The sequence below is a fragment of the Dromiciops gliroides genome, chromosome 6 (genome assembly GCF_019393635.1).
Source record: "Dromiciops gliroides isolate mDroGli1 chromosome 6, mDroGli1.pri, whole genome shotgun sequence".
Lineage (NCBI taxonomy): Eukaryota > Metazoa > Chordata > Mammalia > Microbiotheria > Microbiotheriidae > Dromiciops > Dromiciops gliroides.
In genome coordinates, this window is record NC_057866.1 from 122,338,161 (window position 1) to 122,360,498 (window position 22,338).

General features: G+C 36.3%; 1 protein-coding gene across 4 annotated transcripts in view; it reads right to left on the bottom strand.

Moving 5' to 3' along the window:
- The window catches only part of FRYL (FRY like transcription coactivator), a 194,466-nt gene that overhangs the window by 58,513 nt on the left and 113,615 nt on the right, over positions 1-22,338 (bottom strand). For 3 of the 4 annotated variants that reach the window (XM_043970629.1, XM_043970632.1, XM_043970631.1), the window contains 11 exons: positions 22,024-22,164; positions 20,005-20,173; positions 16,136-16,220; positions 15,346-15,458; positions 11,828-11,978; positions 10,692-10,795; positions 8,588-8,773; positions 6,435-6,636; positions 4,845-4,966; positions 1,140-1,330; positions 241-335 (listed from right to left, as the gene is read on the bottom strand). In XM_043970629.1, the coding sequence (XP_043826564.1) occupies positions 241-335; positions 1,140-1,330; positions 4,845-4,966; positions 6,435-6,636; positions 8,588-8,773; positions 10,692-10,795; positions 11,828-11,978; positions 15,346-15,458; positions 16,136-16,220; positions 20,005-20,173; positions 22,024-22,164 (1,559 nt within the window). Of the gene's footprint in view, positions 1-240; positions 336-1,139; positions 1,331-4,844; positions 4,967-6,434; positions 6,637-8,587; positions 8,774-10,691; positions 10,796-11,827; positions 11,979-15,345; positions 15,462-16,135; positions 16,221-20,004; positions 20,174-22,023; positions 22,165-22,338 lie in introns of all 4 variants that reach the window. The other variant, XM_043970630.1, reaches the window with a different exon arrangement.

Here is a 22,338-nt window from a genome sequence, read left to right on the forward strand (position 1 = left end):
ATCCTCACTGAATGACCATGAGGACATCCTTTCATCTGTTGTAGACACACACCAATACAAGTATATACCTATGCATATGAGAGGTTATGAGAATTTTAGAAAATCATTTATATCTTTATATCTATTAAACAAAAATACCATTAATTACTTTAAATAATATTTCTCATATAATAAAAAAAATGTAGTGAGCAGTATGTTAATGATTTATTTTTACAAAATTATTGGTTGACAAATTCTTACTGAGAAAGGGCAGAAAGAAGGTCATAATGCTTCATGGTTTCTGCCAACGTATCAATTGAAGACTCCAAAGTGAGAAGGAGTTCTATCACAAAACCCTGGAAGAGGATATAAGTTTTTGAATATGTTATGCTATGAAAGAAGTAATCACAATGAAATATTAAGACAGAAAAGTAGAAATTTTTAAGTTGGGAAAACTTAGTATTAAAAAGTGATTTAGACTTTCTTGAACAGCATGATCTTTGTGTATATAAAAACCTATTAAGCTGATGGCATAAATTGACTATAAAAGCAAGGTAATAAAAGTGTCATTTTAATATGCATACTGATTTCCCCATTATGTGACTGTTTCCTCAGCTCAGATTTTATCTGTGATCAGATTATGAAATCTATTCTTCTTCCTTTTTTTTTTTTTTTGGTGAGGCAATTGGGGTTAAGTGACTTGCCCAGGGTCACACAGCTAGTAAGTGTCAAGTGTCAGAGGCTGGATTTGAACTCAGGTCCTCCTGAATCCAGGGCCAGTGCTCCATCCACTGCGCTACCTAGCTGCCCTGAAATCTATTCTTATATACATTTTTTTAAAAGTCCCTACCTCCCTGTACCTACTTTACCCTGTAATTTTTTTCAGGATGCTAATCAAATCAAATAAATAAAAGCTTCTTCAGAAAGCTTTCCTGACCTAAAATAGGTGAGGGGACGAGGATTTATATGCACATAATCATTTCACCACTTAATGGTATAATATTCTTGATTTCTTGCCATTATGCTAATATACCGGGGATCTAGAATTCCGAATGTACCATTTGTTTTCTCTCTCTTTGATATTTCAGTTCCACGAAGTCATTATAATATGTCGATTCTCCCATAGTTTCTCTATATTAGTTAAACTTAAATACATTTACCTGGGCATCTTCTCCTGCATCACCTACAGTTTCTACAAGTCTAGAAAGAACATCTGAAAGTGTATTTGCAGAAAGTGGCTGCTTCAGGGCTCTGAAAATCTGAAAAGATCTCCCAGCATAGTGTCGAGAAGAACAAGAAAGTGCTGTTTGCAAAGCAACTTCACTAAGATGATGCTCCAACTGAAATCTTGCTGTGAAAATAAACAAATTATTTTTTTTCAAAACCATCAGTTTATAATCACAAAATATTTGTCCTCTTATTTTTCTAACATTAGACTTTCAATTATCTTAAATTTCCAGATGAATAAACCTTCAGGTACCTAAACAACTTAAACCATGATTTAAAAAAAAGTATTTTAGGACAAAACTACAACACTAAGAAATTATGAACCTTGATCAAGCTTATTGTGTCACACTTATGTATGTACCTTTAACAAAGTTCTTTCATTGATGAGTGAGATGAGCAGAACCAGAAGAACACTGTACACAGTATCATCAACATTGAGTGTTGACCTACTGTGATGGACTATATTCTTCTCACCAATGCAATGGTACAGAAGAGTTCCAGGGAACTCATGATAGAAGAGGATCTCCAAATCCAAGAAAAAAAAAAAAAGAACTGTGGAGTATGGATGCTGATTGAACCATACTATTTCTTTTGTTTTGGGTGCTGTTGTTTGTTTTTTTTTTCTATTTTGAAGTTTTGCATTACTGCTCTGATTTTTTCTCTTATAATAGGATTAATGCAGAAATAGGATTAATGTTATTATGGGTATATATATATATGTGTGTGTATGTATATAGATATATAGATATAACCTATATCAGATTACCTGCTGTCTAGGGGAGGGGGGAGGTAGGGGGGGGGAGGGGGGAGGTAGGGGAGGTAGGGGGAAAAATCTGAAATTGTAAAGCTTGTATAAACAAAAGTTGAGAACTATCTTTACATGTAACGGAAAAAATAAAATACCTTATATGTAAAAAACAAACAAACAAACAAAAAACCAAAGTTCTTTCATGATATATCATTTTTTAAAACCATTTTTTCATGATATACAATAAAGAAAATTACCTATGAATATTGGCATGATAATTTGACCAATTTTAAGTTATTCTCAGACACAAATCAAAGAAGACAAGTCCTGAATTTTAAATATGTATTTTCTTTGCTTTGAAAGGGTAACCCAATATTCCATTTATATTTAAGACAATATTATGGGGGCAGCTAGGTGGCGCAGTGGATAGAGCACCGGCCCTGGAGTCAGGAGGACCTGAGTTCAAATCCAACCTCAGACACTTAACACTTACTAGCTGTGTGACTCTGGGCAAGTCACTTAACCCCAATTGCCTCACTTAAAAAAAAAAAAAGACAATATTGTGGATTAAAGTCTATTACTACTAGTAGATGTAATTTTTAAAAAGAAAAATATTTTTTGTTGGATGTTGGAGCAGATGTGGGAAAACTGGGACACTAATCCACTATTGGTGGAGTTCAGAACTGATCCAACCATTCTGGAGAGCAATTGGAATTATGCCCAAAAGGCTATCAAGCTATGCATACCCTTTGACCCAGCAATACCACTGCTAGGTTTATATCCCAAAGATGTCTCCAAAAGGAGAAAAGACCTATTTGTACAAAGATATTTATAGCAGCTCTTTTCATAGTGGCTAAGAGTTGGACATCAAAGGAACATCCATCAATTGGGGATTGGCTAAATAAAATGTGGTATATGATTGTGATGGAATATTATTGTGCTATAAGAAATAACAAACAGAAAGATTTCAGAAAGATCTGAAAGACTTGTATGAACTGATGTATAGTGAAGTGAGCAGAATCAGGAGAACATGGTACACAGTGAAAGCAATACTGTTTGATGAAGAACTGTGAATGTTGTAACTATTCTCAGCAATGCAAGGATTCAAGACAATCCCAAAGGACTAATGATAAAACATACTATCCACTTCCAAAGAAAGAACTGATACTGATTGAACACAAACTGAAATATGAGATCTTTCACTTTGTTTCTTTCATAAAAATGAGTCTTCTTGTACAAAATTACTAATATGGTAATGTTTTAAACAATTATATATGTATAATCTATATCTGAATGCTTGCCACCTCAGGGAGGGAGAGAAAAAGGGAAAGAATTTGGAACTCAAAACTTTAAATAAAAATGTCTATTATTAAAAAAAAAAAAAAGAACCTAGAGAAGGGCAATTAAAATCATCGACAAAATGTCAGACAATATCTAAGAGGACAAACTAAAAAGATCATGCCTCTTTGGTCTAAAAAAAAAATACTGAAAGAGAACATTCCTGAATTCTGGAAAGTCATAAAGGGCATAGAAAGTATGTGACACAGGCTTGTTCACCAAATCCTGGTATAATAGAAGAAGGGAATAGTTGTTTATAAAATTGGACTGCCCTTTGAGCTTCTGAATATAGCAAGCTTAGGGCTACCATTAGCCCAAAAGGTGGCACAGGTTGAAATCACCAATAGTTTCAGAAAAGATTCAGATAAATTCTCATTCAGAACAGATGATTAAGAGAAAGCTCATTCACTTGCTGAGCTGCTAGGTGGCGCACTAGATAGTACTGGATCTGGATTCAGGAAGACTTGAGTTCAAAAATTCAACTTCAGAAACTTTTACTAAGGTTTATGGAATATCTCTAATTAAACAATTCTCAACTAAAAAAACCTTTAAATAAAAATGCTTATTATTAAAAAAAACAATTTTTGACAGACCTCGGTTATGTCTTAATTTCAGATAATCAAAAAGTAGTTATCTTTTGATACAGTATTACTACTAATAAGAATATACCCCAAGGAGGTCAAAGGCAGAGGAAATAATCTCATATATGCAAAAATATTTGTAGCAACACTTTTTGATTGCTAAGAACTGGAAGGAATGTAGCTGCCCATTGATTAGAGAATGACTGAACTATAGTACATGAAGATAATGAAATATTATGATGCAATAAAAAATGCCTTGGATCATTAAAAATAACAGGAAGAATTCAGAGAAATTTGGGGAAACATATAAGCTTATATAAAGCAAAATAAGTAAACCCAAGAGAACAATTTACATGATGACAAGAACAATGTAAAATAAAAAACTAGAGACTTGAGAATTCTGATTAATGCAGTTCAAGGACCTATCATGACTACCATGATAGCAACTGTGGCTAAATCATGCCCCTTGTCTTTTGGGAGAAATGTGGTAGACCATAGGTGTGGAATAAGGCACACATTTTCAGATTTGGGAAATGTATTGATCAGTTGCTTTACTGTACTTTTTCAAAAGAAAGGATCTATGGGTAGCCAGCCATAATTGAGAAGTGACAGTAATGGTTTTTTTGTTTTTATTTTTTGGGGGTTTTTTTTGGGGGGGGGGTTAAGTGACTTGCCCAGGGTCACACAGTAAGTGCCAAGTGTCTGAGGCTGGATTTGAACTCAGGTACTCCTGAATCCAGGGCCAGTGCTCTATCCACTATGCCACGTAGCTGCCCCTACAGTAATGTTAAAAGATAAAATGCTAAAGAGAGAGAGAGAGAGAGAGAGAGAGAGAGAGAGAGAGAGAGAGAGAGAGAGTGTGTGTGTGTGTGTGTGTGTTTTAAGAAAGTAGGTCATCAGTAATCCTAATTTTCAAAACATGTTCATAACTTAAAAAGTAGGAATTTTATAAAATATTTGCTGAAAGATACCTGAGCTTGATTGTTTAAATACAGACACCACATGTTTTAGAAAAACAGTCAACTGTTCGGCACTCTTAATACTGGGGTTCTTTGCAGAAACATCCTCATGGTTCCAAAGAGGCCCTCTTTTTCTGTTAATAAAACAGAAATAAATCCCTGAGTTTCTAAAGTTGATTCTAACATAGCAATTACATAGCATATTTAACTAATATCTTCATTCAATATGTAAATACATTTGAACAGAGAAAGGTAATTTAATTGATTCCAATGTGATATTAGTACATTTGGGGGTGGGGGAGGAAAGTGGTAGAGTAGCAACCTATGACAAATAGGGGAAGGGTCCATTTCACAAATAAACTCAGTTGCCATTGGTCCTCACGCATGATGCTTCATCTAGCATCTTTGAATGGGACACCATCCTTCCTTACATTTACCTCATTGAGTCCTTCTCTTCCTTTAAGATGCAACTCAGACACCATTAGCTACATGAAACCTTCTCTGATAAGACAAACTGCTAGGGCTCTCCCTTCCTCCGAAACTACCCTGAATTTAACTAAACTTTGTATTAATCTACATTAAGGCTGTACACATTTACATATATACTTGGGATTCCCCCCACTAGAATGTAAACCCCTCCAGATTAGAGATCCCTTTATTCTTTGCACTTGTATGCCCAGGACCTAGCACAGTGCCTGGCATATAATATGTGCTTAATTTATGATCTTGTGCCATCTCTTGTTTTGCTGTACTGAACTGTTACTTATTTTATATTCAATGATAAGAAAAAATTTGTCTTTGGAAATCAAATTCTGTTTCCTTTAATCAAATGATAAAAACTATAAAATCCAACCATTTCCATTTTCTGCTTATTTACCAAGAAACTCAGATCTAAATTAAGTATGTAATTGCAATAACTAACTCATGACATATATATGATAATGTAAGTATTCTCTGTCCTATTTAATTTCAATTCTGACATTAATTAAACAGGAGAAAAGGAATGTTTTTGTACCTGAAGCTTTCTCATCCATCAAAAGGACATAATAAAATTGCACACTAACTAAATTTTACAGGTTGATTGTGAAGAAAGTGCCCATTAAATTGCAAAGCACTATATGAATGTGAGCTATATTGCTACTTTTAGCTTTCCTTTTCTGTGTGCATCCAATTTTGAGAAACCTCAAATCTTTTAAGATAAGGTAAAAATGGTAAATAAACAAATACCTTATATTGTTTTAACATTAGAAATTTTTATTTCCCTGACTAGACTGTAAATTTAAGGACCAATCTTACATCCTTAATAGTACCTAGCTTTGGATATAGCACACAGTGTAAATATTTGTTTATTAGCTAATGATACTGTTACTGAAAAAGGACTTTTCATCATATGTTGTACTCATTCATCTTATTTTGGGGGGCAGCTCATATGACAGGTGTTACTGTAATGGATCTGTAGGCCACATAATATACTTTTAGAAAAGATACATACATACCTGTATACTTCAAATAAACACCAATCAGCAAACATCAGCTGTGGGTCAAAATGTTAGAGCTATTTAACAAATGCATTTCTATGATGGCAAGAATGGCAAATATTACCTTGAGGTAATGAATTCCATGAGTGTTTTTACTTTTTCATCCTGCTCTACTGAAATGTCTGCCTCGTTTAGGAGAGTGGTGTGCAGGTGTGAAATGGCCGAGCTGTTATTTCCTAGGCTGATACTAGAAGAGGTAGAACTTGAGCTAAGCCCTGAGTCTGTCATGGGGGAGGGCTGGTAATCGGGTATAAAATCATTAACACCTGTGGAAAGAAAAATATCATCAGGAACAACTGAAAAGATTCTCTTCTCATGCCACAAGGATTTAGCTTGTAATTGGATATTGGATAACATGGCCATACTCAAAGGTCTATTTGTTTTAGTAGATGCTGGGGATGATATTTGCACCACATTCGTTACATAAATGAGTTTTGAATAACACTGGTTCGTTCCATCTATTAGGAAATACTGAAGTATAGGGTGTTACTGCCATCTGCTGGGGAATGTTGGTATGGCCGACTCTTTGGAATTCTGGCAAGTTGACCTGATCATTCTCAGACAAACTTCAACGATAAAATAATTGTAGTATAATAATTATATATTGTGCTACTTTTATTTTATTTAAATACAAATCCACAGTAATTAAAAACTATTAAAATATTTTTTGTTGCAAAGCTATGATTTTGTAAGAACTTCTGGGGTAGAAAATCACTCAACCAATGCAAATCAGCAACCTGTAACTTATAGAGACTTAGGGTACCTATGGGAATTAAAGGTCTCTTCTATGCCACAGAGGCTGAAAGGATTTACCATGTTTTTGGAATAAAATGACTGTAACAATAAATTAATATTTAATTATATTCACATTTTTTCCCCCACAGAATAGTCTTTCCAGAGGCATAGGACAGACCTGATGAGCTCTTGAAAAACCCTTCTTAACCTGTAATACTAGATGCATTAAATCCCTAACCCCTCTTTGAAAAAATAAAAACAAATAAACAATTGGTCTGTAACTTAATAGTCTCTTAGTATCTGAGGACACTGAGATTTATTCCATACCTCTGGGAGCAAAAGGATCTATTATATTTTTGCAATAAAACTTTTAATATAAATTAAAATAGATTTCTTCAATTAAGTCTACTAATATTTTTAAAGAAAAACAATCAAAAATAATAGTTCTCAATAATTTTTTAAAAGAGTAAGTATCAATAAACATTAATAATGTGTTTGGTATGAGAGGAACTCTAGAAAATTTTAATTCCAAAGTTCTGGGTCATTTTTAGGGTTTTTGTATCATTTTGAAAGTCCTAATAAGTAGGAATGGATAATAAAGTTATAGTATAAATTCATTAGACATACTGGAAATAAAATTTTATAAATAAAAATCAGGGGTGAAATAAATGTTATGTTAAAGTTTCATTACACCAGACCCTATTAATTTAGAATTTATAAGTCAGAATAATTCATAATAAAAGGTTTAAAAGAATTAAAGGCAATTTTTTTTTAAGTGAGGCAATAGGGGTTAAGTGACTTGCCCAAGGTCACACAGCTAGAAAGTCTGAGGCTGAATTTGAACTCAGGCACTCCTGACTTCAGGGCCGGTGCTCTATCCACTGTGCCACCTAGCTGCCCTCTGGAGAGATTTTTAATAAAATCCCAGCACCCCAGAGTGTGTCAGCTGGGCAAGTCACTTAACCCTCATTGCCCTGCAAAAACAAAAACAAGCCATCTAGTCTAGTAAAAAACTTCAAATCGGGGCAGCTAGGTGGTGCAGTGGATAAAGCACTGGCCCTGGTCACAGCCAGATTTGAATTAAATAGGTCTGTCCCATCTGGCAGTATAAGGCTGACAAGTCACTTCACCTCTCAGTGTCCTAGACCACTCTTAGAAATTCTGAGTTTCAGGTAAGTTGCACTTTTGCATTGGTAGAGGAAATTCCTCACCTGGAGTTAGTTCTTTACCCCAATTAAATCTGAGGTCCAGGCAAAAAAGTGACACTTAATTATAATAAAACTAATTTGCTTTAAAGGTATTTGATGATTCCATTTTTTCAGTGTCAAATTTGCTTTCCCTATTCCAAAATTCTAAATTCATGGGGTTTTCCTCAACTTCAAATTCTCAAAGGAAGTGGGTTGAGGGTCATGAGAAAAGAAAAAGTGAAATCACCACAGACCATGCCCACCATGCTTTTGAATTAAGTAAAACTTCAATGACCTGTGAAAGTATAGTCTAAATGTGCAGGGTGTTTGACAGTAAGCACCCTGGGCTCATTAAACTCCTTATTCCTGAGGAGGACCGAAGCAACAGTTCGGACATTACTGTTGGATCCCATCACTATCAATAAATGCAGAAGCAGGCGTTTGCAATGCTCATACACCTCAGGGTGGCAGTGGTCGAACCCTAGAAAGGAAAGCACACATAATAATCAACCAAAAAAGAAAATCACTAATTACATACGTAATTCATCAACCGCGGCTACCTGTAACTAACCATTAGTTAAATGTCTAACAGTATTTCCTGGTCTCTGTTTCCTCCACTGAATAGAAATAGGCATTAAGTATAGAAAAAATACTTGTATTTTTTTTTAGGAATAAAAGAACAGGTTTATTGGGGTACAAGAGAAACTGGCCAGGAGGTAGGTTTAAAAAACCTACTTGTACTTTTTAATATAATTTAGAGATCCTTTTAAAACTATTTGGTAAGCATAAGTATCTATTGTAGGAAGATGAATGACAGCCCTGTAATCACTGGGAGACTGTGGAGTGGGAAACACAAAGTCAGAAGACCTGGATTTCTGTTCCTGTCCTGGAACTACACAGGCCACTGAACTGTCTTGGCTAGTTAAATGGTTTGATGCCAAGTCAGAAGTAGGTCCCCAGTGGAAAGCTCTAGGGTACTTGGCTCTGGGCTATTTTGCCTTTTTCATCAATGAGTGATGAAAAGGCATAAATAACATGTTTATCAAATTCGCAGAGCACAAAAAGCTGGGAGGGATAGCTAGTACATTGGATGACAGTGAGACATAGAACTCAGAAATAAGTTTGAATCTGTTAAGATTACTTTAAAAAAAAGATGTAAAGTCTTGGTTTTAAAGTTTCTATAAGCAAAATTTAATTAATGGATTAGGGAAAACTAATGAAAATTTATTTCTTAGATGAACAAGACTATCAAAGTGCAAATGGAACAGCATGACTATTACAAATATTGTGAATAGGATTAGGTTGGGTTCAAAGAAACCTGGGAAATCTTGCATGAACTCATACAGAATCGGGCAAAGAGAAACAGGAGAACAGTCCGTATAAAGACCACAGTAACATAAAGGGAAACTTTGAAAGGCTCAAGACTTCTGGTCAGTGCCATGGCGAACAGTGTAGGAAATTTAGTCCGCCTCATAGCCGATATCAGAGACACTATATGGAGTGAGACACGCCTTTTAGGGTATGGCCAATGTATTCATTTGTTTTCCTTGACTAATATATTCATTTATTTATTTATTTTTAGTGAAGCAATTGGGGTTAAGTGACTTGCCCAGGGTCACACAGTTAGTAAGTGTTAAGTGTCTGGGGCCGGATTTGAACTCAGGTCCTCCCGACTCCAGGGCCAGTGCTCTATCCACTGCGCCACCTAGCCACCCCGGTATGTCTCTTTTCCCCTTGATAATGTTAGAACTTTTAAAAGAGAAGCTGCGAGTGAGTGACCAAGAAGTAATATGTTCAGATATATTTTAAAATATTAAAGAAAAAAAAGGGCTACCTGCCTTTAAAAACATAGGTTATAAAAATACTTAATAGGCAACAATGAAAGAATATATGTCAATTACTATTTCCAGAAGATTTGTGACAGAACAGAATATATTCTTCAAAAAACTCTGAAGATTTTTTAAAAAACAGAATTGAGGGAATAATCAAAACATTTTAAATTATATTTCATAAAATTGCAAAGCTGTATGCCTCATGAGATAATGGCCATTTGGCATCAGATGGTGTTAAAGTTACACTAAAATTTTTAAGAAAGTTTTCTATAAAGAAGCCCTGCCTCTAAGAATATCATTTCTTCTAAAAAAAAAAACATTTTCAAGTAAAAAGAGAATGAAAAACATTAAAATGGAGAAAAACAAGATAAATGTCTTTAAGATTATAATTTTGTACGAAATCTAAAAAATTTAGACAAGTCTATATTTGTTGCATGTGGATGTATATGTGTGAATATGTATGTATTGTATAATTATACACATATACATATCCACATATATACACATACACACATTTATCTGTCATCTTATTGTAGAGAAAACACAAGTTAAGAAATGTTTTGTTACCTATAAAAATTGCATGGAGAAGAAGGTGTAGGTAGCTTCCCCATTCCACCTTCACACTATGATCAATGATCAGGTCAGTCAAAAGGATCACTGCTATGTTACACCTAGGAAGGAAAAGGGATATGATTAATACTTTACAGGGTAAAATAAAACATTTCAATAACCTCACTCACAAAGTACGTACAAATTATTAGCAATCCAAGCAATTACATAACTAAATTCTTTAATTGCTAAAATATTCTGACAGAATAACAGCCACACCAAAGTTATTCTAAATATAGTAACTAATTTACAGTCAAAATAAAAGTGCCCTTCTCAAAGCAGTTATTTTCTACATGTAGTAAATTGTTACCCAAAGTGTAAAATGTTTCTAAAAACTGCCTGCTTCAAACCCCTCCCCATTCCAATCCATCCTACATTCAGCCACCAAAATGATTTTCCTAAAGCACAGATACTATGTTGTCACCCCCACCATGCAATAAATTCCAGTGGCTTCCTACTGTCTCCTAGATCAAATACAAAATGCTATGTCTGGCATTCAAAGTCCTAGCTCCCTACTACCTTTCTAGTCTTCTTATACCTTATCGCCTCCAATATGAATTCTTTGATCCAGTGATACTGGCCTCTTGGCTATTCCATGAAGACACTCCATCTCTCAGCTCCAGGTATTCTCTCTGACTGTCCCTATGCCTGGAAAACTTTCCCTGCTCCACTCTGACTACTGAACTCCCTGGGCTTCCTTTAAGTCCCAATTAAAATCCCATTTTTTACATGAAGTCTTACCCAATTCCTATTAATTCTAGGACCTTCCCACTTTTAATTATTTCCTATTTATCCTATATATAGCTTGCTCTGAATATGTTTGTTTGCTTGGTGTCTCCCCCAATAGACTGAAAGCTCCTGGAAGGCAGTATTTATCTCTTGCCCCTATTCCCAGTGCTTAACACTGCCTAGCACACAGCAGGAGCTTAATAAATATTTATTCATTAATTTAATGATGCATATTACTTAATTACAGTCAGAATTCTGTCTTTGGGGTTCTAATTTTATGTTTGATCCATCCTGTGCCTTTTGATATTGTATAAAGAAAGTTGAACGTTTTTAAAGTTCATAAAGAATCACACTCTAAATTTTACCTGTGAAGAGACAGTCCAGGTGATGAAGTTTCAGGCAAATAATCCACCAATGGTGACCAACAACCTCCAGCAGGAGGGAAGGGAAGTGGCTCTCCTTGATTATGTTCCATCACTTTCAGTCGCCAATTAGAGTAAAGTGGCATTGAATCACCTATCAAAATAAAAATATTTTTCTTTTATACATCATTTGTGTTACATCAGCTACACATTACTCAAAAGTAATAAAAAAGAGCTCCTCACAATTTAAAAACGATTTTGCCAGTGTTTAGGGCTAAAATTCTAGCTAAACTGTCTAAAATATCTAATGAGTGGTCGCCAATAAATTATAAGCTTTAGCAAGAGTTAGACTTTTAAGCATTTATTAAGGAGAATAAGAATTTGGTTAAGAGAGAGAAAAAGGCCTAGATTCCTATCTATTAAAGCGAGAGCACATTTCTAGTTCCGCTCTCCACCAGAGTCCAAAGGAAAAAGCATGAGCCCAAGCGCCAGTCTCTTCCTTCCTCCTCCCACTTGCCCGCGTCACTTCCTGACGCCAAAGAAGAAACTCCTGGTCTTGCCCTCAAAGACCTTCGCTTCATGGGTGGAACTCTTCTACAGTAAGTCTCCAGCAGGTGGCCTCATTCCAATAGTTACACCAGAAAAGTTAGGTATAGATATATAATCACAAATGCTAATTTGAGAAGAAAAAGATCATAAATCTCAAAGGTCAACTAGCTGATCTTTACCCATTTTACAGATTAGGAAGCTATTCACCAGCAAGGGAAAGTGACCTATCCAAAGCCCCAGAGAATTAAGTCTCAGAGTTGAGATTCAGACCTAGGTCGTCCTCTGCGTCCAAATCCATTTTTCTTTCTACTACTATTAACACAGATTTATTAAGTTAGGTTCACTCTTTGTACCTAATTATTTAGTGAAAAAGAATTTATTAAGCACCTCACAGGTTTCAAGCCCTACCCTTGGTACTGGGGATTAAGAAGACAAAAATGAAACAGTTCCTGTCTTCAAGGAGTTCATATTCTATCTGGGAATCAACGACAGAGACACAAAGTCAGGGGTTAAACACTTCCGGGGAATCAGGAAATCTCTCATGTAAGAGACTCTTGACCTCAGCTCTGAGAAGCCAGGGATTCCAAGAGGTAGAAATGATAAAAGGTTGCATTCAAGGCATGGAGAAACCTAAACAAAGGCATGGACACAAGATGTGTGTGTAAGCAAGAAGTCTGGTTTGGATGGAGCAGAGGGCAAGAAAGGTAATACTCTATAATAAATGCGGAAAGGCAGGTTGAAGCCAAGTTGTTAAGAGTTTGAAAGTGAAACAGGAGTTGTACTTAATCAGAGAGGCAATTTAGTTACTGGAGTTCACTGAGCAGGAGGTAGGCCTATACTTTAGGAACACAGATTTGGAGGGAAGACACTTAAGGGAGTGAGACAAATTTGGAAACTATAATAATAGTATAAGTAACAGGTGATGAAGGCATGAACCACAGATGTGACCATATGAGTGGAGTGGAGACAAATACAAAAGCACTTTGGATGGAGAATTAGCAAACACCAGCAACTGGCTAAATATGTAGGGAGTTAGAATAAGGAGTTAAGATCATGACCACAAAGTTGGCAACTAGGTGACTGGAAGGATGGTGGTGCCCACAATAGAAATAGTTAAGGAGAGAGGTGTTTTGGGAGGGAAACACACACATACGCATATCTCTCTCTTTGGGTCATGTTGAATTTGAGATGCCTGTGGGACATCCAGTTTAAAATATCCAATAAGCAATTGGTGATGTGAGACTGGAACCCAGGAAGGAAACTAGAGGTAGGGATATTGCATTGGAACATAATACATTTGGTGACCAGGAGACCTCTTTATAGGTAAAGCAGACTCATAAACTGGTCCTGGGGATTTCAGTAATGCTCTTGGGTAGTTGTTGTCTTATACTGAATCTTACCCCATCAGCACAGAGAGAGGAAGTATGGTAGAAGGAAAAAAACAAAACCGTTGGGAAATGAAGAAAACAATTTGTGTAATTCTGGCTCTGAAAAAATAGTATCCAATTTTAATCTCACATAACAAAAGAAGAAATAGAGGGCATCAGTAACTGTTAAGTACATACAACCTAATAAACTATCATTTTTGTTTAGATGAAAGATCAAGGCAGAAAGATAGGAGAAAATGATACAGGTTATATATAAGAAGGTGCTAACTTTAAAAGAACAATTCACTGGCCTGAGTTTCTCTTATGTAAAAAGTTGTCTCAGCCAATACTAAGGCCCCCTCTGGTTCTAAACACTGCCTTATTCTATAATTTTAGAATTATGGCAAAGTGTCAATTAATAAACTGACAGTTCATACTTGCAAAAAGAAAAGAATTCATGGTTTTATTAGAATGATAAGAAAATATATTTTTCCACATTTTAAAATTCCCAAATAACTGATTCAAAAAGTCATATATTTTGGGATAGCTGGGGGTACAGTGGATAAAGCACTGGCCCTGGATTCAGGAGAACCTGAGTTCAAATCCAGCCTCAGACATTTGACACTTACTAGTTGTATGACCCTGGGCAAGTCACTTAACCCTCATTGCCCCACCAAAGGGGGTAAAAAGTCATATAGTTTATGTTGTTAAATGTTTATAACGTCTACATTAATTGAAATGATTAAAATTTCTCACTCTCAAATAAGAATGGAAGACTTGTATGCTTTATAAGTGGTACTTATCTTTATTTTTCCACTTCATAAATTTGTAGAATCAAAGGCATAAAAGTCACATTGGGATAACATGGGACAGTGTCAAGAACACTTGAAAAGGAGTTACTAGGACACCCAGGTTTTAATCCCAACAGTGATTACATTTTCTGTGATCCTGGACAAATTACTTCACTTTATCTGTAAAATGAAGGGGGACTGGAAATCCAAGATTCAATCAAGCTCAAAAAGTTTTATAATCCTAAATCAGTGATCTTCACACAATACCATTATTACAGCAAAGGAAGGAATCTCCTCTAATATCATAAAATTTCTAAGAACCAGTAACCATGTACCTATGTTCCTTGATGGGGTGAGATTTTCACAGAATTCCTTCTTACAGAAAAGGGGAGAGGAGAGTTCATTCATTGTACTACAGTATAGTAGCTGATAAATGAATTCTTTTTTTAGAATGTGCTACAAATTTGCAATAACTACCTAACTACATCTTGGAGAAATCAGTTGCTTTGTTACTTTGACTTTTTTTAGTCTCAATATTGACTTTTCTATCATCTCAAAAAACGGGTAGCAATTTTTAATCTACTTAATAATATAGCAACTTTTTTTCTTCCTAAAATGAATATGTCAATGATTAAAAAGTTAGGAACACCTCTATTGGAACTGGCAATTTATTGAAAATGTATTTACTATAAGAACATTTTATATAGGCTAAAGGAATTATAGAAATACACTTTTAACACTTCAAATAAAGCAAGAGAAATTTCTATTTTCACTTATTTGATAATAATAGAAAAAAATAACTTGAAAGCATTACTTTTCTCTTCTTCATATGATCCTCCTGAGCTGCTACTGTAACGGGATTCTAGTCTATGATGCTGACGATTTAAATTACTGTTCAATCCACTGTAGATGTCTAGATGAACATAGCTACTGAAAAAGGTATCTTTGTTAGTAAGTTGGCACAAATCACAGTAAGCATATTTTATTGTTCATGTTCTATGCATAATTGCACACATCACAAAACAGTAACAGAAACTGACTATATTTTCTTAATCTTCTTCTGAAAACTTAAAAAACTAAAGCTTTTATAATAAAGGTTAACGAAAGATTCTCATCTTAAAAACCGTTTTTGCAGATAATTTTCAAGTAGAATGCAGATATTAAGATATTAATATCTTCTGTGCAAAGGCATGGAAGGTTAAATTTAAAAGTAAAACAAAATGTGACAAAAAATTTTGAAATAATATTTTAAGTTATTTAAAAATATATTTTACAAATTCTTCACAAGAAACAGGAAAATTTTCATTACAGTAATACATTTATCTGAAGAATTTTGAATGAAGGAATATAAATTGTAACGCATAGTTTAACATCAATTATCCTGAAAGGACTAAGTAATTAATTTAATAATTACAATCACAAGGGGCAGCTAGATGGCGCAGTGGATAGAGCACCGGCCCTGGAGTCATGAGTACCTGAGTTCGGATCCGGCCTCAGACACTTAACATTTACTAGCTGTGTGACCCTGGGCAAGTCACTTAACCCCCATTGCCTCACCCCCCCCCCCAAAATACAACCACAAGCAATGGCATAGAATCACTTACCTCTCCTCAGGGTTGTCTTTTATGTGCTTATTGTCTAGGCTGCCATCTGTAGGAGGTACCATTGTATTGCTACTGGAAGTGGTTCCTATAAATTAGAATGAAAAGTCCATATATATATATATATATATATATATATATATATAAATAAAATAAAAGTATATAATCCATTAAGTTGAATATTATGTAATGTTATATAATTAGTGAATAATATAGAAATGTTACTCCATGACCCAGCTGAGAACATGGGCATAATTTTTATTTGGCTGTTGAATAGTTTCACTTGGAAAAAAATCAAATAGAAAACTTATCTTAGGATATTATTCTCAATTTGTCCCTGGGTTAGTAGGTGGTTTGCTCACTTAACTCAAAGATGATATAGTATTTGGCACTGTGCATGTATATGTGTATGTGTTCCTGTATATGTTATAATGCATGTGGTGTTTAGTAACAAACACTGAACTCTCTTGGTTCCCTACTCCTCTGTATCCCACCATACCTGATTTTTTCTTTTGTTGGATTATCATCCACTAATGGGCTAAATTCCAAGACTGTCCTTGGCCCTCTTTTTTTCTCTCTATACTCTCTAATTTGGTGACTTCAGTACTTCCCACTCATACAATTACCACCTTTATATAGATGATTCCTAGATCCATATACCCAACCCTATGATTCTCTCCTGAGCTCTACTTGAACATCTCAAACTGCTTATTATATATTTCAGGGGATATATATCTTGGAGGGACATCAAACGTAGCATGTCCGAAATAGGCCTCATTATCATTCCCCATGAAATTGACCCCCATTACTTCTAGTCACCCTCAACTTCTTATACTCGTACCCTACACATCCCATCAGGTAACATTTCTAGTTCTACAAAATCTCTTCCAAACATCCATTTTCCCCATTTACAGTTTACTATGCTAGTTTTAGAGCTCATCATATCATGTCTGGACTACTGCAATAAACATAATTAGTATCCTTGCCTCAAGTCTTTCCCCATTTCAATCCACCCTCCAAATAGCCACCAAGTGATCATCAGCAATTTTTCTAAAGTTCAGGTCTATGTCCTTCTGCTAGTCAACAAACTCTTGCTCTCTACTAACCACTGAGACCAAATAGAAACTCCTCTGTGTAGAATTTAAAGCTTTTTACAACCTGGCCCTAGCCTTCTTAAGCATCCCTCCCAACCACACACTCCATGGTCCAGCTATGGTGGCCAACTACTTGCTTGCTATCTCTTACACAGGACATTATCCTTCCTATCACTGCACTTCTATGCTGACTCCAGCACTCCACAACCCACAGCCTGGAATACACTCACTCCTCACCACCACCCCTTATTTGGTTTCTTCAAGACTGACCAAATGGCTGATTCTGCATCAGGTGTTTCTCTGATTCCATCAGTTGACAGGGCTTCTCCTTCAAAGTCTTCTTGTATCTGCTTTATAAGTCCTGTATATACCTCCAAGTTTTTTGAAGGTAGGGACTTTTTCCTTTTGTCTTTGTATTCTCAGTATTTACCAAAGTGCCTGGCCCTAAATAGGTGCTTAATAAATGCTTGTTTGCTTGATTTTTGTGCTTGGCTACTACTTGTGAACATTTTTTTTAAATTTAGGGGGCAGCTAGGTGGCGCAGTGGATAGAGCATCGGCCCCGGATTCCTGGATTCAGGAGGACCTGAGTTCAAATCCAGCCTCAGACACTTGACACTTACTAGCTGTGTGACCCTGGGCAAGTCACTTAACCCCAATTGCCCCATCAAAAAACAAAACAAACCAACAAAAATTTAGCATAAAAAAATTTTTTTAGAGACATACAAATTAGTCTACATCCCAGTTTGCACTAGGCATGTGAATATTCTACTTTTTCCATACTTATGAATCCTCATATGGTATTATACTCATTACTTGTACAAAATCTAGTCATGTCAATTCACGAGTCTAGAGCTGAAAGAAGTGAAAATTTAGAACAAAACCTCCATTTTAAAGATGAGGCATCTTGTTGTTGTTTTTTGTCCTTCCTTCTCAAAGAGGACCATGACATCAGGGTGATGCCATGACTGTCAGTGAATTGGGTTTAAGTGAGGGAGGGCTGTGCAAAGTCACCAGCTTCACTCTCTTCTCTGGAGCCATCTGGGTCCTCTGACAAGACATCAGGATAACCAGAGATGTCCCCAGATGTTTGAGGCAATCAGGATTAAGTGAGTTGGCCAGGGTTTACACAATTAGTAAGTGTCAAGTATCTGAGGGCAGATTCAAACTCAGATCCTCCTGACTCCAGGGCCAGTGCTTCATCCACTGTGCCACCTATGTGCCCCTAAAGATGAGGCAACTGAGGCCAAGGAAGGTTAAGTAACTTGTCTGAAGTAAAACAGGCTGTAAGTAAGAGGCAGGATAACCAGGTCTTCTGACTCTGGTGCGAGTGTTGTTTCTACAATAGTAGTATGTTAATTACCATTAATATAGATTTCTGGGTGTTTTTTGGGGGGGGGAGGGGCCGGGCAACGAGGGTTAAGTGGCTTGCCCAGGGTCAAACAGCTAGTAAGTGTCAAGTGTCTGAGGCTGAATTTGAACTCAGGTCCTCCTGAATCCAGGGCCAGTACTCTATCCACTGTGCCACCTAGCTGCCCCCCTCCCTTTTAAATATGGATTTCGTTTTGAAAGATACTAAGTAGTAAAGTGAGAACCAATTAAAGTCTTACTCTGATACCACAACATAGTAAGGAGGTAAGTCTGGGCTCCTAAAATTTAGGACAGTGGAATCCAACAATAAGGTCTTACCAAGCTACACAGGATTTTAGCATGGTCTAGTGATGGACTATATGACTATTTTTAGAGAACTAGCTTGCCAAAATTCAAGAAGACTCATTACTGGTCAATTATCAAACATTTACTCAGCCCCTAATATATGCTGGGTACTAGGGATTCAAAATAAAAAATGAAAATCTTTGCCCTCAACAACCTCACATTCTACCAGAGGGTAACAAGAATCTGAGCATGTATATACAAAATACAAACAAGCTAATTTGGGGTGAAGGACACTAGCAACTATAAGGATCAGGAAATGCTTCCTGTACAGGATGATTCTTTTATTGTATTTTGAAGGAAACTGGGGATTGATTCCCAGAAGCAGAAGTGAAGTGGGAGAGTACTTCAGGCAAAGAGAATGCCAGGAGAAACACAGAAACAGAAAAGTGTTCCCTGCAAGTAACAGCAAGGTCAGTCTAGCTGGAGTGGAGTATGGGAAGGAGAGTAATGTATAATAAGGCTGGAAATGGCATCAGGCCATGAAGGGCTTTAATAGCTAAACAGAAGAATTTTTATATTTATTCACAGAGAAAATAGAGAGCCATTGAAGTTTGGTAAGACTTTAGGAAACTCACTCTGACTGGCATGGAAAGGATGGATTAACAAGTGGAAAGACTTGAGGCAAGAGCTCAAATGGGAAGCTATTGCAACAATCCAGGTGAAAATTGGTAAGAAACTAAGCTAGGATGATGGATACACAAGGAAAGTGAGAGAGGGGAAGGATGCAAAATATGATGCAGAGGTAAAAAGAGGTAAAAAGGACAAGATATCTCAATTGATTAAGTGGATAAGAGAGAGCAGGGCAATAAACCTGGTTGACTGGAAATGTGGTGTTCTTAACAAAAACAGAGAAGTTAGGAAAATAAGTATGTGCTGGAAGAAAAATAATGCAGTCAGTTTTGGATGTGTTGAGTTCAAGAAGCCCATGAGACATCCATTTTGAAATATCGAATAGGGAATTGGAAATGTATGGCATGAGCTCAAGAGAGACCAGTACTGAATATACGGATCAAGGAGCAAATATTTATTGACAGAATGATTAAAGTATTAAATAACCTCTTACCTGAGGTGACAGATGGTATTTTATAGCTAGAAGTAATGCGGTAATATGGTGGATTATCCATGTGAGTCACTCCTGAGCTGACTGGATCTGTAAGCTGAAGTTCACTCACAAGTTCTTCTAAGAGCTGCATTGTTTTATCTCTACCTAAATATACAATAACCTTCTTCACCTGTCATTGAAAAAAATTTTCAGAAAACAAAATAATGAAAAATTAATAGCAAAGTATTAAATTTAGTAAATACATCAGGACTAGGGGTTAATAGAATTTCATCACCAAGATTTGTCATATCTTTACTATTTTATCTGTTCCTTTCCATTCCTACTGATGACACCACTCTGGTCAAGTCCTTACTACTCCTCTCTCTAATACATTTCATACATGATGGGGGTAATTCCTAAAACACTGCTTACACAGAAATGATCAATTGCTCAAGACTGGCACATAGTAGGTGCTGAATAAATGCATGTTTCCTTTCTTCCTGACACAAGCTCCTGTCTGGGCAGCAAATATAAAAAGCAGTACTGACAGCAAGCAATCTGGGATCAAGTTCACTCTCTGCTCTGATTCCTCCTGCCTATCAACTTCTGACACAAACCTCAAACGGCAACCTGGATTCCCGCTCCCTTTTTAGTCCTCATCATTAACTTTTTTTTTTTTTTGGTGAGGCAAGTGGGGGTTAAGTGACTTGCCCAGGGCCACACAGCTAGTAAGTGTTAAGTGTCTGAGGCTGGATTTGAACTCAGGTCGTCCTGAATCCAGGGCCAGTGCTCTCTCCACTGCACCACCTAGCTGCCCCCTCATCATTAACTCTTCAAGCCTTCCTAATATCTGGCTACTCCTTGGCCTCTTTATTTACCTCCTAAATTTACAGTTAAGAATACAGCACAAGAGATTATAATGAATCACCAGGGGCAGGAAATAAAAGGAATAGCCTGTCAGGCTGTTTTTGTAGGGGAATAGGGCCTAGAATGACCAAGAAGATGGTTCTGGGTAGACTGCTTGGGAATTCTAGGCTTAATCTTGAGTACTGCACTTATGAAGGGCAATTTAGTCAAAAAGAGGTCAGGGAAGAGCAGCTGAAATGATAAAGGGATTTGCAATTATGTCATATATATAAACATAAATTAATTAGAGGAAATGGTGATATTTTGCATAAACAGTACAGCTGTCTTTAAGGGGTTGAGGAGAGAAGTCACTACTAAAACAGATTTCAAGGCAGGAAGGTATTCTAGAAAGGGTTCAAATTATTCCTCTGATATGCACTGTGTGACTACGGGGAAATGACTTAATCTCTCTGAGCCTCATTTTCCATCTATATAAAATGGGGATAATACTTATTGAAATTACCTCATATATGGTTGTTTGGAGGCTCCGATGTGGTACAAAGTGCTACATCAATGTCATCAATAATTATTATGACCAATTGGTAATATATGCCCTTACATGGCATCAGAGAACTATATTACAAGAAAGGGAAGAGGGCTGAGAGAGTAGAACAAAAATAGCAACTATCGATTCCACTTCTTGTTTAACCAGTGAAAGGGAAAAGGTTTTTGTAGACTGAAAAATGAACAGAGGGCCAACAACAAAAAAAGAGACATAGGGAGCAGCTTGGGAATGGCACCAGCTCTGGAATCCACAAACGTTGGTTCAAATATCACTTTTATTAACTGCTAACTTTGTGACCTTCATCTGTCAAACGAAAGGGTTAGATAAAATGATAGTTAGCTTTAATTCTATGACTTTTCCAGCTTGATTCCAAGAGTAGAAAGAATGAGTAGAAGCAACAGAGCAGCAGACTTCAGCTCAATGTACAGAAAAACATCCCAAAAGCTGGAGCTGATGGAAAAGGAAATGGCCTGTCTCAGGAGGGAGGTGGGCTAAGGGCTTGCCACCTGCAGGATCCCAGACTGTGGCCATTCTAGTTCTCCTAACCCCGACAGCTCCTTTTCTGTGCTGTGGTTATACTGCCCATGCATGGAATGGGTGTTCAGATCACTGTTAAACTGAATACATACATAAGGCAAGAGGCTGGGTTCACTATTCACTCCACAAATGCTGATCAAAAAGTGCAAAATTATTTTCAAATTCTTTGGCCAGCTGTCTGCTAGCGTGGTCCAAACATTCTCAATCTCTGACCATGCCAACTCGTCACCGTACTATAAAACAAAAATAAGACACATTCATTAAAACAGATTTAAAATGTAAAATAGAAGTGCATGCAATGATTTTCTACTGAATTAGCTTAAAAGACTCTGACCATGAAACGTCACCATCTAAAGCTCATCAAAGCAACTACAGTATTGTGTTCAATCTCTTTGACAAATCAAATG